At 38.7% G+C, this 16,393-nt stretch overlaps 1 protein-coding gene across 7 annotated transcripts in view; it reads right to left on the bottom strand.

Moving 5' to 3' along the window:
- Positions 1–16,393, bottom strand: part of CD47 (CD47 molecule) — a 52,063-nt gene that overhangs the window by 14,984 nt on the left and 20,686 nt on the right. For all 7 annotated transcript variants that reach the window (XM_040980518.1, XM_040980519.1, XM_040980520.1 and 4 more), the window contains exons 3-7: positions 15,620–15,709; positions 5,234–5,341; positions 3,959–4,051; positions 2,279–2,371; positions 1,257–1,349 (exon numbers count right to left, since the gene is read on the bottom strand). In XM_040980518.1, coding sequence (XP_040836452.1) covers positions 1,257–1,349; positions 2,279–2,371; positions 3,959–4,051; positions 5,234–5,341; positions 15,620–15,709 — 477 coding nt within the window. The remainder of the gene's footprint in view (positions 1–1,256; positions 1,350–2,278; positions 2,372–3,958; positions 4,052–5,233; positions 5,342–15,619; positions 15,710–16,393) is intronic.

Here is a 16,393-nt window from a genome sequence, read left to right as displayed (position 1 = left end):
CTCATGGAAAATAATAATTTAAAAAGCAAAATTGAAAAAGATAACACATTAATTTTTTATTCAGTTTTGTAATTATCTGTCTGGGGCAGGTGTTTGGTAAAACAGTTAACATATCCCTTGGGATGCTTGAAATCCCACACTGGAGTGTCTGCTTTCAGTCTAGGCTCTACTCTCATTTAGCTTCCTGCTAATGCTCATCATGGAAAAGTAGCAGGTGACACCACATATACTAGGGTTGTTGTCACCCTGCGGTAGAGCCGAACTGAGTTCCTAGTTCCTGGCTACAGCCTGGCACAATCATACCTGCTGTCAGTATTTAGAGAGTGAATCAGCAGACTGAAAAATTTCTGTGTCTGTGCTCGTCTTTCAAATAAAAATTAAAATCAATAAACAATACATCTCAAAAAATAATTTATGTAAAAAGTCTTATCATTTTTAAATTGATGGATTGCATACAAAGGTTAGAAATAATGAAACTCCCTCCACACTGGTTTACAGCCTTGTCTAAAATCTTGAGGAATGATGTTGTGTTTTCTTTTCCTACCTGCCATTTCTTGAATTCTTTACCTAATGGTGTGTTAATCCTGTGATTGTGAAATGCTTACGGGAAGTGAGCAGGAGGAAGTGTTGGCTGAGAGGCATCACTATACTTGTAAATCTGTATTGTGAAATCCCATGCTTTTGGTTTACCCAGCGTAAGTAACATAGAATTCTAAACTTATAACATACTTACTTCGTTAGTTTTAACTAAAACATTCAAAGTCATGTTAAAGATCACTTGCTATTCGCATGAACAAAACTGATAGTTTTTGAATTTCAATTCCTATATTCTAAAGAGCATCCATGCTCATAAACAAGGTGCAACAATTGTGACAAACAGGTCTCTGCAAAAACTCTACCACAGAAATAACGGGACCATTAAGAATCCTTTTATATTATTAAAATTTATCTTTGTATACAGCATAAAAATCTACATATTTTAATATAGAGAGCCAGTTTTTAAAATCAGTTTATAATAGAAGCTTTTCATTATTTCATATGTCTGCTACCATGCTTAATAAACTTTCATATGTCTGCTACCCTGTTTAATATGCCTCAGGTCATTCCAATAGTATACTTTCAATTTTTGAGTTACCAATATATTTCATTAGTCCTAAGCTAGAAGAGGCAATGAAAAGTATTTTTCATTTTTCATTTTTCAAAAGCATAAATTTGAGATTCTTGGCATGAGTTAAAATAAAATAAGACTGACTTACCCACAAATTTCATATAAACTAGTCCAAGTAATTCTGCTAGAGCTATGATACCCAGACCTGAAATCAGAAGGGGGCCATGCACTGGTACACAGGCTGCAAGAACAAATGAAAAACTTTTATTAGAAATGAATATAAAATAACTGAATCTTTAAAAACAATCTATAGCCATAATACCAAGTTTTAAGGTAATTCTTTCTATAATGATCCAGAAGAAAAATGACCTATGTATATTCATTATTATTAACTCAGTGAATTGGCTCCACATCCTTAAGAAAATACTATCCTAGGCATGACAGCCACTACAGAATCTCAAAACTAAAGGAAAATTGTATGTACAGTCCAAGTCTCTAGCCAATCGGAGCCTGGTCATTTTTTGAAGTTATTCTACAAGCTCAGATAAGGTAGTTTGGCTGTCAGAACAATCAGTTCACAAGCAAAGTACAGTCATCCTGGTTGCAGCAACATGGAAACCCTTACTCTCACTGGGAGAAAAATGAGAGTTGGAAAATGTTACGGCAGCAAACACCAGCTATTACATGCAGAAACAGGAGCTCTTATTTATTGCTTGCATACTATAACTCAGTACAGTCTTTGAAACACAGTTTGTCACTTTCGTAAATAACTAATACATCCTTAACAAACCATCCTGCAATCGATACGCCCTGATATCTACTCACATAGAATAAAACATGCACAGAAAAGTTTGTAAGAGCTTCATTCTTAGTCACAATTGAAAGCAACCAAGTTGTCCCTCAATAGCCGAATACATAGACAAACTGTGGTACATCTGTACACTGGAACATTTACTACTGTGCTGTGTGATGCTGGCAGAGATTGTGGCTAGGTACGGTATATGGAAAGGCTAAGGGGAAAAAAAAGGAACTCTACACTCTCCATTCAATGTTGCTGTAAACCTCAAACTTCTCCAAGAAATTAATCTGTATATTACAAAACAAGAAGGAAAAGAACAGCTGTGCCCTAGGGAAATTCAAACCAGGTCTACAAAATGGTGTGACCCTTACCCATGATACAGAGACACAGTCCAACCACTGCTAGCACGTAGCCCAGCACCTGAGTGATCAATATGGCAACAGTGAAGGAGGACATGCCAAAAGCTGCAGGAGAGAGAAGTGTACACAAGAACATTGAATATTTAGAAGGAAATCATTTTCACTCACTTCTGTAGCAATCAAGAATAACATTCTATGATGAAAGACTGATTCTGAAGTTCCATGTCAGGTGGCCGATGCTTTTCCAGGAATCTAACACTGCCAGATTTACACATTCAGCAGCTTTCTATTGTCTTTCAGATGAGCTGGTCTCTTAGTCTTACAATCTCAGGACAATGCTGCTTTAGCCACATTTGTGCATTTTACAATAAGGTCATTATGCGTGGCTTCTCCACATGCACACAACACTGCTCTCCATGGGTAGAACCCCATGCAAATAAGTGGCCACGAATATCAGGACCTCCAGCTTTTGTTTTTATAAACAACTGCTACCTCTCTAAAGTATGGTGAGCCAGAAATTGGCTGGAAGCCTGAGGGTTAAATCTGCTTAATGATGAGGAAAATATATTGGTGGTTTACTCTTGAAATGAACAGAAAACTTCATTGATTCTAGTTAGTTTAGTCACACTATCGTTCAACAGCGCAGTGTCAAGTTCACAATAACCAAAAAAAAAAAAATCACGTTTCTACTATTTTTGATTACTTCATTTTATACAATGTAGATGGTTAGCAAATACACAGAAACCAGTGTTTGCCATCTACTGAAATCTTCAGAAACTAAAATTAGAAGATGAAGATAATCCTTTAGCAATTACGTAACAAAATTTAAAATCTTGCTGACTGTGGGTAAGCACCCTGGCAGAGTGTTAAGCTACCACCTGAGATGTCCCTCTCTCCTATGAGGGCGGTCTGAATCCTGGTCACCACGCTTCCGATCCTCCCTCTTACCAAAGGGAGACAGCAAACCATAGCCTGAGTACTTCAGGGTTCCTGCACTGGGGAGGGGATGCTGGATTCTGCCCTGGCCTGGCTCAACACTCCCTGGCTACTGTAGGCATACAGGGAGTAAACCAGGACATGAAGATCTTCCTCATTTTTTCCTTTTCCACCTATCACTCTTGCCTATCAAACACACATTTTAAATATATTACCTTAACAATAAACATGTATGTGTAATGACTAACTTTTTCTGACTGGCATCAAATACACATGAAAATCTTACAAAATAGTTAAATGTCATGAAGATCTTAACCTTCAAATGAATGATATGGGGCAGTGTCACAAAGAATAGCCTGGAAAACTGTTTAGGATTCCCCCACCCCTCTCAAACTTTTATGTATTTATTTAAGAGACAGTAAGAGACACCATGCTCCAGTTTGCCAGTTCACTACCGAACGTCAAATTTGAGGATCCAGAACTAAAGCCAGGTCTTCTCTGTCAGAGACAGCAGCTCAGTTACTACAGCCACCGCCGCTACTTGCCAGGGTTTAAACTGGCAAGACACCAGGGTCCGGGGCCAGAGTGAGGAATCAGACCCAGGCATTCGAATGTGGGACGCAGGCCTCTCCACTGACACCTGACAGGTAAAACGTCTGTCTGGCATAGACATAACTTTGATTTAGCTATAAAAAAATATGCAAGAATATTTCACCAAAATTGTCATTTTCTTAAAAAATGAATAATGATACCCACCTGTCATAAACACATTATACTGAAGTGATATTAATATCCCTGTAGAAATTACAATGAAACCAAGTCCAGAAGCATTCTTTATTGAATATTCACCTGTTAAAAGATAAAAGCATTTAAAATATCTTTCTGCATATTTCCTCCTCTTCAGGAAGTTAAAATGTTTTACATATTAAGTGTATTATGATTTCAATATACACTCAAAAAACTGTGAAAGGCTTAAAGATGTCCTTCACGCAAAATGAGTGTCTACATTTGCTCATTTAAGATTAAACTTAAGCTACATAAATCTCAAAATTTAAGCCTCAACACGTTAAAATCCTGGAATGGTTCTATCTCCTTCTTAGTTCTTCACAGAATTCTAAATGAGAAATTCTGTAGTCATCTTTAACATTCCTTCACTTTCTATATTCTGGTCCCAAGTCCAGTTAATTGCTCTTTCAAGTTGTCCTCGGTATCATCCCCTCCTTTCCCATGTCCTTACTAACTCCTAGAGGCAAATTCAGCTGCCAAATTTATGTTGTTAAACAACCATCTATGCTGAATTACTCACATAATGCAACGGTGGCATTGCATCATCAACGACTTTGCACAGTAGCCTATCTTTGCTTTTCTTTCCACGTGCTACATATCTTAAATACCCACTCACATTCATACTCCCCAAACGCCACCGCCATTTCAGACATTCTAAGTCCCCACATTCATTCCCATTTCCATGTCTCAACTAATGAAATCTGCCTCTGTGGGCTAAATGGTGGTCCTAAAGATAGTCCCACTTCCTGGCCCTGAAGTGAAACAACCTTACATAGGAGAAGAGCCCAATACTATTTGGCAAAAGATAGGCTTCTATGAAGAATCTTGAGCAGAGGAGCTTATACAGCATTATACTGCCAAGATAACGTCCTTGCATCAGAAGCAGACAGGGAGGTGACAGAGACACATGAAAACAACACAGAAGAGATGAGGAAGGACTGGAACCACCCAGGCAGGGGCTGGAGGGAACACTGCCACAAGCCAAGGAATGCCAAGGGCTGTTGGCAGACACCACTAGCCAGATGAGGAAGGAATAGATTCTCTCCCGTAACTTGGAGAGGCAGGGCGCCTCTGAGGACATGCTGATTTCAGGCATAAGGCCTCCAGAACAGTAGGAGAATTTCTGCTATTTTAAGCCACCTACTTTGCCACAATTTGTTAGAATCCTAACAAACAAATACAACCCCCTCCTTTGGGATGCTCTCTCTACATGCTGCATTCCTTCACAGTAATGGCACATCTTACCTGGGACAAACAGGATTGCTCCAACAATGACAACTGTGGTGAGTAGTAGTCCAGCAATAAGTAAAAAAATGATTTTCTTATTTGTGCGACTGGATTTATACTTAAGTGCTTAAAAACAGAAAGAATTACATGAAGTCAATCACAAAGGAAGACACTGTTGAAATTTATAAGGTGCGGAGACAAACTGAAAACTCTATGTACTTAACTTGGGAGAAACAACTCCCATATAAATATGGATGCTCAATGCACAGGTACCATCTTGTTCACTTGTAGTTTAAAGAACAAAGTTTCATACAATGGTGTTTCTCAACAGAGGTATTACTGGCATTGTGGCTTAAGTCTTTGGGGACTGCTGTGTTACATAAGAATGGTGAGCAGCAGCTTTGCCTTCTATGTGCTGGATGCCAGCAACAGCCTCCAGTCATGTCAGAGTGTCTTTGAAGCCTTACCAATGTACTCTGATTAATAAAATCACCCCAGACAGACAATACAATGTGGATGAAATATTCCTGATGGAAAAACTGGTTGATTAATAACACCGAAGAAGAGTTTCTCTTTATACAAAATTAATAACACAGGATATCTTGTTATTTCATTTTGAAATGTAGATTGAACTCAGACAAATAACACCTTTTGAAATCCTGATAGAGGAAAAATGATTAATATTCTCAAGTAAAGTGTTTTAATAAAATAAATCACAAACACCCAATGGTATTCACTGCTCATATTATTGTTTCTGATACTAGTTCTACTGTAAAATACTCAGCACTCTCCCTGGAAATGATATAATGGATAAGCCCCAAATATTATTTCCTTGACCAAACATCAATCTTGCCTGTTTTCGTTAATATTACAAGTAGTTTTCATCAAACATGGTTAAATGCAATGTAAAAGCAGTCTGAGTAGCAGAAAGTGCTACTGAATTCTGCTCTGTGTTCTTCTCACATGAGTATTCTGCATGCCCATAATCAAGGGGTAGCCATCATAAAGGAAGTGATACTGAAAATATTATATTTATTTAGGACTTAAATCCCCTTCACCAAATTGTCATTTCACCAGAAAATAACCCCCTAAAACAACCATGCATGATAGATAACATGTGTATTTAACATATATAGTAGCTATTTGAAGATTTTTGATTATCTGCCCATCTACCCTTTAGGTGATAACCTCAATTTTAGTCTCATTAGGTGAGATGGAAGCCTTAAGTACTAATTCAGTCCTACAACTGAGTAACTGGAATCCACATCAGTTAGACAAATTCATGGCAATCAGAAAGCACCCTTTAGCAATCTCCTCAAAAGTTGACTTGGTTAGCTAGTTCCATGCAGCCTTGGCATCTATCCTGACTGCTACACAGCCAGATCCCTACTGAATCAGGAGACACAGAACTTTTACAGCTTGCCCTTTTCCAGGCTCACAAACTGGCTGGGATGTTTAGGCTACAAAAGGCACTGACACAGGAAAGCACTTGCTGTAAACTCTCATCACATTGTCCACTTAAACCTATATGTCATCACCCAAAAGTTCTGCAAAGACCTCCCAAAAAAGGAGTTGCTGCAAATGTATCCTCCAGTCAGTCAAACCTTCATAAGAGGCTATTCCAGGTAAACTCACAAAGAAGTCACTAAAATCAAGCCAAATAATTTGTCCTAAAATGCACTGCAATTTCATACAAAAAGGCTGGCTTATTTCACTCTAAAAAAAAACCAAACAAACAAACAAAAAAAACAAGTGTGAATCTTCTATAAAATTCAATCTCCAGGGCTGGTGTTGTAGCAGGGCTGGTGTTGTAGCTGTGGCCTACAGGACTGGCATCCCACACAGATGCTGGTTTGAGTCCTGGCTGCTCCATTTCCAATCTAGCTCCCTGCTAATGCACTTGGGAAAGCAGTGGGAGATGGCCCAAGTCAGCAGGCCCTTGCACCTACATAGAAGATCTGGAAGAAGTGCCTGACTCCTGGCTTCAGCCTGGCCCAGCAGTGGCCACTGCAGCCATTTGGGGAAATAAACCAGTGGATAGAAGACCTCTCTCTCTGTCTCTCTGTCTCTGTCTTTCTTTCATTTCTCTTTCCTCTGTCCCCTTTCTCTTTCTATAATTATTTGAAATAAATAAATTTTTTAAAAGTTCAAGAAATAGGAGAAAATAATGTCAATGATAGGAATAATAAAAGTAAAATATCACAAAATACTGCTATTGACTTGTTCTATCATAAAATGGCTCTTTCCCCTTGAAAGTAAGTATACTATATACTAGAGGTCGTTTTGTTTATCAGTTCACCATTAACTATTTTCAAGGTTACTTTTGACTTTTCCTTAAATTAAACAATCGTTTCTGATGAACATATTGGTGGGACCTACTTAGGCAGCCATGGTGATAAAATAGTATCTCCACATTTTCTTGAGTCAACCTTTAAAAAGAGTTTCTTCTTTCTTTCTCTCTCTCTCTTCCTTTCTTTTCCTTCCTTCCTTTCTTTCTTTTTTCTACAACAGCCACAGTCCAACAGGTACCAGAGCAAGTATGAGGGAGCGAGGTTGCTGTTAGCCCATTTGTCACCTTTCTCAGTAAAGCGAACAGGAAAGGTATCTGATACAGATGGCTTAGAACCCAATAAGCTTGAGAATCTCTGGTTCACGATCATTTCTTGTCCTTTTGTGTAAAGATTTATCCTCATCAGATTTATCAAAACATTAATGCAACAAAGAAAATAAATTCAAGCTATTCTCCAATCATTTAGCATTAAGATAAACACAATTTGATGTGTTTCTAACAGCAGGCTCTTATCAAATTTCTTGGTATGATTTTCTGGCTGGTTGGCATGCCAAGCTATGCAATTTTAAAAATCGGCATGCTTTTAAAGACTCCCCTTAGCTACAACTACTGAAATCAATACACAAAATAGTTTGTATGTGAAATAATGGTATTTACATTTCCAACAACCAACTTAAAACGCACATGCTGCCTGGTACAGGAATACTGTATGCCTATAAATAAGGACAACAAAAACATTTGCGTGAAAAAAACTAGGAATTCCAAAATTTTCCTTTTATATCTTCTACAAAATAACTAAAGATAGCATATTAGTTCTTAGAAACATGTAATATTGGTTCATTCATTAGTTCCATAAATATATACTTTGTATCTAAAATGCTCTATGGGAATTTTATTGGAAAAATTTAAGGAACAAGGAGAAGAATTTAACAAAAATAGCACTATGAAGCTATGCAACAATCACTAACAGTGCTAACACTGAGCAAAAGAAGCAATCACCAGAAGGTTGCCTTGAGTCTCTTATAACAGGTGAGGACAGGTGCTCGAGAAAGAGTTTGTATGACAGGTGAGAGGTGTTATTCCTGCACTTTTTCCTCCTGCTAAAAAAGGTAAGGATCTGCTCTAAGAAATATCATTTGCTTACATATTCAATCACATTCATGTGCATGAAGTAGCAACATACTCCTCTACCCACTGTACAAATAGCTAGCATTACGAATCAAAAGCAAGGCTTTCTGGTCTCTTGTGGCTGATGGAGAAGACATTTATAAGACAGAATACAGGTTGTCACTGGTGAAATCTGCTGAACTTATGAAGTCTCTACGGGGATAAAATAAAATCTGTCATGCTCAGCCTTTCATGATTCTGCAAAGACTGTATCTGAACACTCAATAGACTGTAGTCCATCTAGCAAAATTTCTAAGTCCAAGAATGCAACATTTGCTCAAAAAAACATAACATGCATACAGTTCCAAGTCAAGTGGTCAGTGAGTCAGCTCAGAGGTTGATGGCTTACTAGTGAGATACAATAGATGTCAAATTACTAACCAATTGCAAAGGAAGTTGAGTGATTTTAGCATTACAGTTTTTGTAATAACTCTAGCAAACTAATTTTAGAATCTGTTGAGCTATAAACCAATACTATCTCAATGAAGGATTAAAGCACATCTAATGACTTTTCAAATAAAATTAGAATTGCAAATTTTTATTACTTAAATTACTTAAATTTTTAAAGATACTCATTTAAAAGATTCATGCATGCGCACCAATTTTGTGAAACTAGTATTAGAGAAAAATGAATATTAATAGCAATTATAAACTGGTTGTTTACCTTATAATAAGCTTCATACACTATCCAACTTGCTTCAATAAAATGGTCTTGTAAAAATGATTAATGACTAGACATCACATCTTCAATCGATGCCAACCAGAAATAAAAGAGCCCAGGCTTTGTGTAGCAAAGTGCTTGGAATATAAAAGATCAAAGAAAAGGATGTTCAACAGACTTATTCCTTTTTCCTGTTCCAAAGTTTCCTTGGCTTTATAGAAGGGATCACAGTTTCACAGTACATGTAGTTAGTTGAACGGCTGGATTTGGAAAGGGTCAGGTTAAGAAGCAACATTCTGACAAAGGAGCTATAACTACATTCAGATCCTCCTCTAGTGAGATCAGCTCAGACCACTACTTAATAGCACTGTGTAATCACTATGTGGTCAGATCAAGGGAAAGTGCTGATAGCTCAAGATGGTATCAAAGAGTGAACTTACAAAGTCCTACATTATGGGTCATCAAATAGATCACAGAATCACTCTCTCTAATAATATTTATTATGACATTTTGCCTTTGTGGATATCCATTTCCTAGTATAATTTAGTGTATGTCCTCATTTCTCCAGAATGATTTTTTCCACTAATCTACCAAGAAACTTCATGCTTCACTGCTTTTTGAAAATGTGTTTTCACCAAATAATTATTTTCACTACCAAGCTAGTTTTTAAATTTAAACTCAGGGGCTTGGCTGGATCTTAAGGCTGCTCTGATAGTGAATTTTTCCAGCAATGCGTTTCACAGGAACCATTTCTCAAATCCTTCTGAAATACTTGAGTAAGGATGAGAAAGTTAGAAAAGGAAACAGAATGGACAAATTCGAACTAAACTGTAGCAGCCCTCTTTCTGCACAATTCTAATATGCAGGAATTCAGGGTACCACCGTTTAATCAAACAAGTTCCCCCCAATAGTTCAAATTTTAATTACCACAATATATTAGCTGAGTATTGCTGTAAAGTACAAATTCCACTGCTATCACCTCTTCAGTCTGAACATTTTCATGTAAATAGTAGATGTACATCATGATCAGTGAAAACCACACCACTCCTTTGGAGTCTATTGTATTACTTCCCAGTTTCCCAGTGACAAATTCCTATAATGCATTAAATAAAAAGAGGATACTGAGTAAAGAAGTTTAAAGAAGCAGGAAATAAAGACATAATACTGTTTGATGAATTCCAATAGGTCTTCAGTGGAGTAGTAGAAGAAGTAGAAGAAGCAGTGATTGGGGGCGTGTTGACACTGCTACTGTGCAACAGACCCTTAAGATTAAACTAGAGGAATTCAGTAAGGGTAAACTCACTGGCATAAATGAGGATAATGAGGAAGTTGCGACAACAAGAATGAAGATACCCTGAAGGGAACGACTCTGGCAAACAAAACAAAACAAAATATTCAGACTGAAAGAACTCCTGAGATATTTTATAACATTAGAAATGCTTAAGATAAAATGTTGGAAGCAGATACATACTTAGCAAGGGAGATGACAGGGCCTGTTGTGGTATAGATTATGCAGCCACGGCCTGTTGTGGGAGCATCTCATGGCCAGGCTCCACCTCCCATCTGGTTCCCTGCTGATGTGTGTGGAGGTGGTCGAGGATGGCCCAAGTATATGAGCCTTTACACCCATGTGGGAGACACACAAGAGCTTGTGGGAGGCTGACTTCAGCCTGACATAGCTCTGGCTCTTGTGACCATTTCCAGATTGGACTAGGTAGGGTACGAAGGAGTTCTCTCTCCCCCAATTCTCTCATCCCCTCTCTTTCTCCCTTCAAATAATAATAATAATAAATTTAAAACCCCTATCTTTCAAATAACTAAAAAATAAAACATATTATAAATATGTATATATATATATAAAGAATGTAGTTCTGCATGAAAGTTGGAACCAGGAGCAAACCAAGCTGGGCAGGGTTATAACACCTGTTGACCTACATATGAACTGGGTGAGTGGGAGAGTCAGGCTGGGATAATCAATTATATTCAAAATACAGGCATGAGCCAGGATGAGGGCAGGTGGGTTGGGCTTTGCTGCAACATCAGCTGGCAAGTGCTGGGACTAGGGGCAAGTTCTGTCAAACTAGACTGCAGAACCACCTGGAGAGTGAAATATTTAGGTTAGGGAGTCAGTCCAGTGAAGAGGTTGTGGGTTCCTCTCTGATGGGCTGCAACTTCCACTGGTGAGCATGAGAACCAGGACTGGGGACAGGCCTGGCTAGACAGGTGGTGCATCCACCGGCATTAGTGTGGGCTGGAGGGTGGAGTTGGTTGGTTTGAGTTAGCCTTCACTGCTCAATGATGTGTGCAAGATTTCAACGGGATGTGGGGCAGACTGGACCAGTTCACTGCATACAATGCAAGGCACAGGAAACAGAGCTGGGGGGCCAGTCATGTGAGGATTATTGGGGGTTGCTCTGATTGGGCTGAAGCTCCCCCTGTGGTACATGAGGGCCAAGCCCATGTTGGGCAGGGTTGGGCTGGGCCGCAGCACCCATTAGTTTGCTGAGGATAGAGAGCAGAACAAACTGATCGACTACCCCAATGCAGCTTGACAGCAAATTTCTGGGCCAATGTGGACTCAGAGGTGGACTATGACAGCTGACAGACCTTGGAAAGATTTCCTCACCCTTGGAGTGGTGATATCAGCAGCATCTCAGAATTATCAAAAACACATGAACAGAACCCTCAGGAAATACTCCATAATGGGGACCTGAGGATGACAGAGAGTGACAGTTCCCTATCCCCCAGGTAATGCGGCAGTTGGGAGGCTGGGCATGGCCTCTCCTCTTGTATCCCCCTCTCCCTAATATACAGGAAGAAGAAAAAGAAAGTGTGTAACCAATGGTTTCATCCACTATCCCCTGATCCTCGACCCTTCCCAACATGATCAACTACATAAACATCATCAAAATTTTTTTTAAAATCATAGTGGAAAAAAAAGAATGTAGCTCTGGTATAAAGAATCCCTTGACCATGGGAGCATAACAGCTGTCAACCTTTAACAGAACGGTTAGCTTGGTAAAAGTCTGTGTTTTCCTTAAGACCACAAAGATCTCACAAACAGAGCTTAAAAAAAAAAAAAAAAAACCACCGTGAAGTCAAGGGACAGACCAGGCATGGTAATCAAGAACATTTAAGGAGAAGCAGATATCTAGAAAGTAAACTTCAAGGGACTGAGTAACTACTGATATGATCATGGTGTAACATATGAGAACACAAAATGTCTGTAACTAAGCAGGGGGAAAAAAGAGGAACTCTCCTGTCTAGTAGCACAACCACACAAAAAACAGGAGAGCTGTTATGAAGTCACCAAAAGAAAAGCGAACGTTCAGATCTATGACTCTCTCAAAGATGTGACACCAGGTGTAGGGCACAAAGGCACACACACATCCCTGAATAAAATGAAGGAAATCTGAGTGTTCTGGGGGCAGGAGTAATGTATGGCTCACCTCCACATCTCCCATATTAGCCCAGGGCCTCACCATCAGCAAATACCCTGCCAGCATCTGTTGAACAGAATTTGCTGCTAAGGCAAAAATAATAGCATCTAATCAGTGTGTCTACCATATCAATGTCCACCCTTCAAGGAAAGAAAATTCTCACAATAAATTCAAGATGCTGGAGGTGGCAGAGTGTAGGTGGTAAACAGCAATAGTTCCAGGGGTAGGCACTGTGCCTAGCAGCTAAGATGTATACGAAGATGCTAGAGTCATCTGTGCCATATCAGGGTATTTGGGCTCAAGCTCTTCATTCCAGTTTCCTTCAGATGTAGATCCTGACATGCAGCAGTAACAGATCAGCAGCTGAGCTCCGGCCACCCATGTGGGACACCTGCCTCTGCCTCCAGCCCTACTACAGGCCTGGCCATTGTGGGCGTCTGCAGATGAACCAGTACGAAGGAGCTCTCTTTCTGTGGATCTTTCTCTGGCTCTTAATCTCAAAAAAAAAATCCTAATACAAAAGTGAAAACTAAAACAGGATGTTTTTTCACTCATCAAATTAACAATGATTTTAGAATAAGGTCAGGATCCTGAGGTGAAAACTATGCATTCTCACCTGTAACAGCAGTTACAGATTTGGGGGAACATACAGGCAGAGAGTATCATGAGGCATAGATTTTCTCTGCCACTACCAGGATTGTATATATTTGGCAGAGTTACTTTCACAGTATCAAAAAACTGGATCCATCTCTAATTTCCACAAAGATGAGAGGTAAGTAAATTATAGAACATCCATAAAAACAGAACACAGGCAGCTATGAGAAAATTTCAGGAGACACAGGAGGAAAATTAGATGTGTAAGTTTAGAAATTACAGGAATCCATTTATGTCTCTTATTTTTAAAGAAAAATAACACAAATGAATGAAGAAGACAGAAAAGAAGGCGGCAGAAAATTCACTAGAAAACACCAATAGCTAATTTCTAGATTTAGGGACCCCGGATGACTTTTTTTTTATCATAACTGCCTGCATTGTACAAGGTTTTCTAAAATGATATGTGCAGATGGCCTTCTATAATGGTAAATTCCAAATCCATGATTCAACCAATAGAGAACTGAAAATGATCAAAAATTTGCATATACATGGAACAGACTTCTTTCCTCATTATTTCCTAACATAGTCCAACAACAATTTATAGCATATAGATTTATAGTATATAGATTATGCATAATCCAGAGGTGATTTCAAGTATACCAATGATGGGCAAGGTCACCTGGAAATAAGTCATTTTGCCTAAGAGATTTGAGCATCCCAGACTTAGGTCTCCGAAGAGGAGATCTGGAATGAATTCCCTATCGATACCAAGGAATGTCTGTATTATTATTTTAAGAAAGAAAAACATAGAAAGCTTATTTTAAAAAAATACTGAAAAGGATTTACTCTTGAGCCACTGCACTAAAAAAAAAAGTGCTTTATGATAAAGCTACTATCAGCAAACTTTACAACGCAAACTACACAAATCACACTAATGTGAATGATCTCAGAAACAGGCTTCATCCTACCCAAATCATATGACTTATCTCTTATAGCCAAGGTCTGCCAACAAAGCTAAAGCTTCCTAAAGTAAGATTCATACAGTACGCATTAGACCAACCCACTCTGGTATTTCACTAAAGGTTGCAGCATAAATGAACTCAGCATCATTTATTTCCTTCCTATGATGTTTACTGGTCTTCAATGATTGTTTCAAAGTGCTTTGGGGAGGACAGAAATAAATTTCTCATTTTAAAAGTCAAAGCACTTATTTAGACTGATCCTCATAACTCACAAATTTAGTAAATTTCTTCACCAACCTGGCATGAACACGGTTAACTGTAAACATTATTCAGAATGCAATTACCTATTCACCTCATAGTGGTAATTCTGTATTGTTTGTGTTAAATCTGACACAGCATCAGATTTGCCCTACAAGGCTGGGGTACATGATTATCACAGGGAAGCAAGATGAAAACACACAGTCTTCTAGAGGCCACAGAGCTGTACAGCGAAGATGATACAACACAGTTCACATGGGGTTTTCCCCAGGGCAAATGAACATGAGTTCAAACTGAGTATTCAAAGACAGGGGGATCTCTATGCTTCAAAGTATAGTGTTTTAATACTAAGGTAGCCTGTGACTATCAACTTTCCAAATACTGTAATACGTGAGTAAACATTTGATAATTACTAAAATGTCACATATACAAGTTTAAGGAGGTACTACTAGCATTTACTCTTTTTAAAATTTTTATTATCATTATTATTATTTTTAATTGGAAAGGCGGATATACAGAGAGGAGAGACAGAGAGGAAGATCTTCCGTCCGATGATTCACTCCCCAAGTGAGCGCAATGGCCGATGCTATGCCGATCCGAAACCAGGAGCCTCTTCCGGGTCTCCCACGCGGGTGCAGGGTCCCAAAGCTTTGGGCCGTCCTCGACTGCTTTCCCGGGCCACAGGCAGGGAGCTGGATGGGAAGTGGGGCTGCCGGGATAGAACCAGCGCCCATATGGGATCCCGGGTGTGCAAGGCAAGGACCTTAACCACTGCGCCACTGCGCCGGGCCCTAGCATTTACTCTTAAGGAATTAAAAAAATAGCTTCTTTGAATTTCAAATGGAACTACAGAAAATCATGAGCGTGCAATATACACTGCTATGAAATGATGATTAATATTCAAGGTGGCATATTCTTATTTATCACAGTAATATTCTTCCTTATCCAGTTGAAATAACACCATTTATATAAATTCCTCCTAGACACAACAGTTTCACAATGTAAACATACATGAAAAATAGGAATACTTACTTAAAATACCAAACTGTCCCCAGTAGAGAAGTATAGCCAAAATTGGGAAAATAACAATGAGAATATTTTCATTTGGAGAAAACCATGAAACTAGAAAGGAAGAAAAAAAAAAGTCCCAATTAATGTTTACTATAACCATTTAAATCTTGCCAGTTTTCTATAACATATATTTCATTGTGAAGATGGAAAATAAAAGTAGTTCATTAAAGCTATAGCCTTTAAGCACACACACATACACACACACACAAATATATTTTCAAAAACTTTGTGCCTGAACAAAAAACTTACCTTTTAAGTGTACTTTTTCTGAATCTTCTGAAGTATTTTCCTATAACACATTTTTATTTATGAAACAAAAAGTTCATTATTTTCCACATTTGTCCTAAATTGCATTTTACCAAGAACAGGGCTCCATGGCCACTCTGCCAAGCCTTAAAACTCAACTCTAAGCTAGAATCCATGTAAACGTGGGAAATATCTGACATCTCCCTACTCCTCAAAACCCATGACTGCCCAAGGTACAGGATAGCACCTATACCTTAAAGGGCTCTAGGGACTGTTACAGAGGCAATGCATGCAAAGGACTTCAAGTAAAGCTGCGCATTTACAAATGCCCACACAATTATCATCATGTGTTTCTATGTTGAATACCTGAATGTGTAGAGAGTGCCAAGAATTTGCCTTCTGGCAACCATGATGGGCTCCTACAAGGACTGATTCCGGATCTAAGGGAGGAAACTGTACCATTATATACTCTCTCCCTCCCATGACTAA

The sequence above is a fragment of the Ochotona curzoniae genome, unplaced genomic scaffold (assembly GCF_017591425.1).
Source record: "Ochotona curzoniae isolate NIBS_2020 unplaced genomic scaffold, NIBS_Ocur_1.0 contig_3498, whole genome shotgun sequence".
Classification (NCBI taxonomy): domain Eukaryota; kingdom Metazoa; phylum Chordata; class Mammalia; order Lagomorpha; family Ochotonidae; genus Ochotona; species Ochotona curzoniae.
The sequence above is the reverse complement of the archived record's forward strand: the minus strand, read 5'-3'. Positions and strand labels throughout refer to the sequence as shown.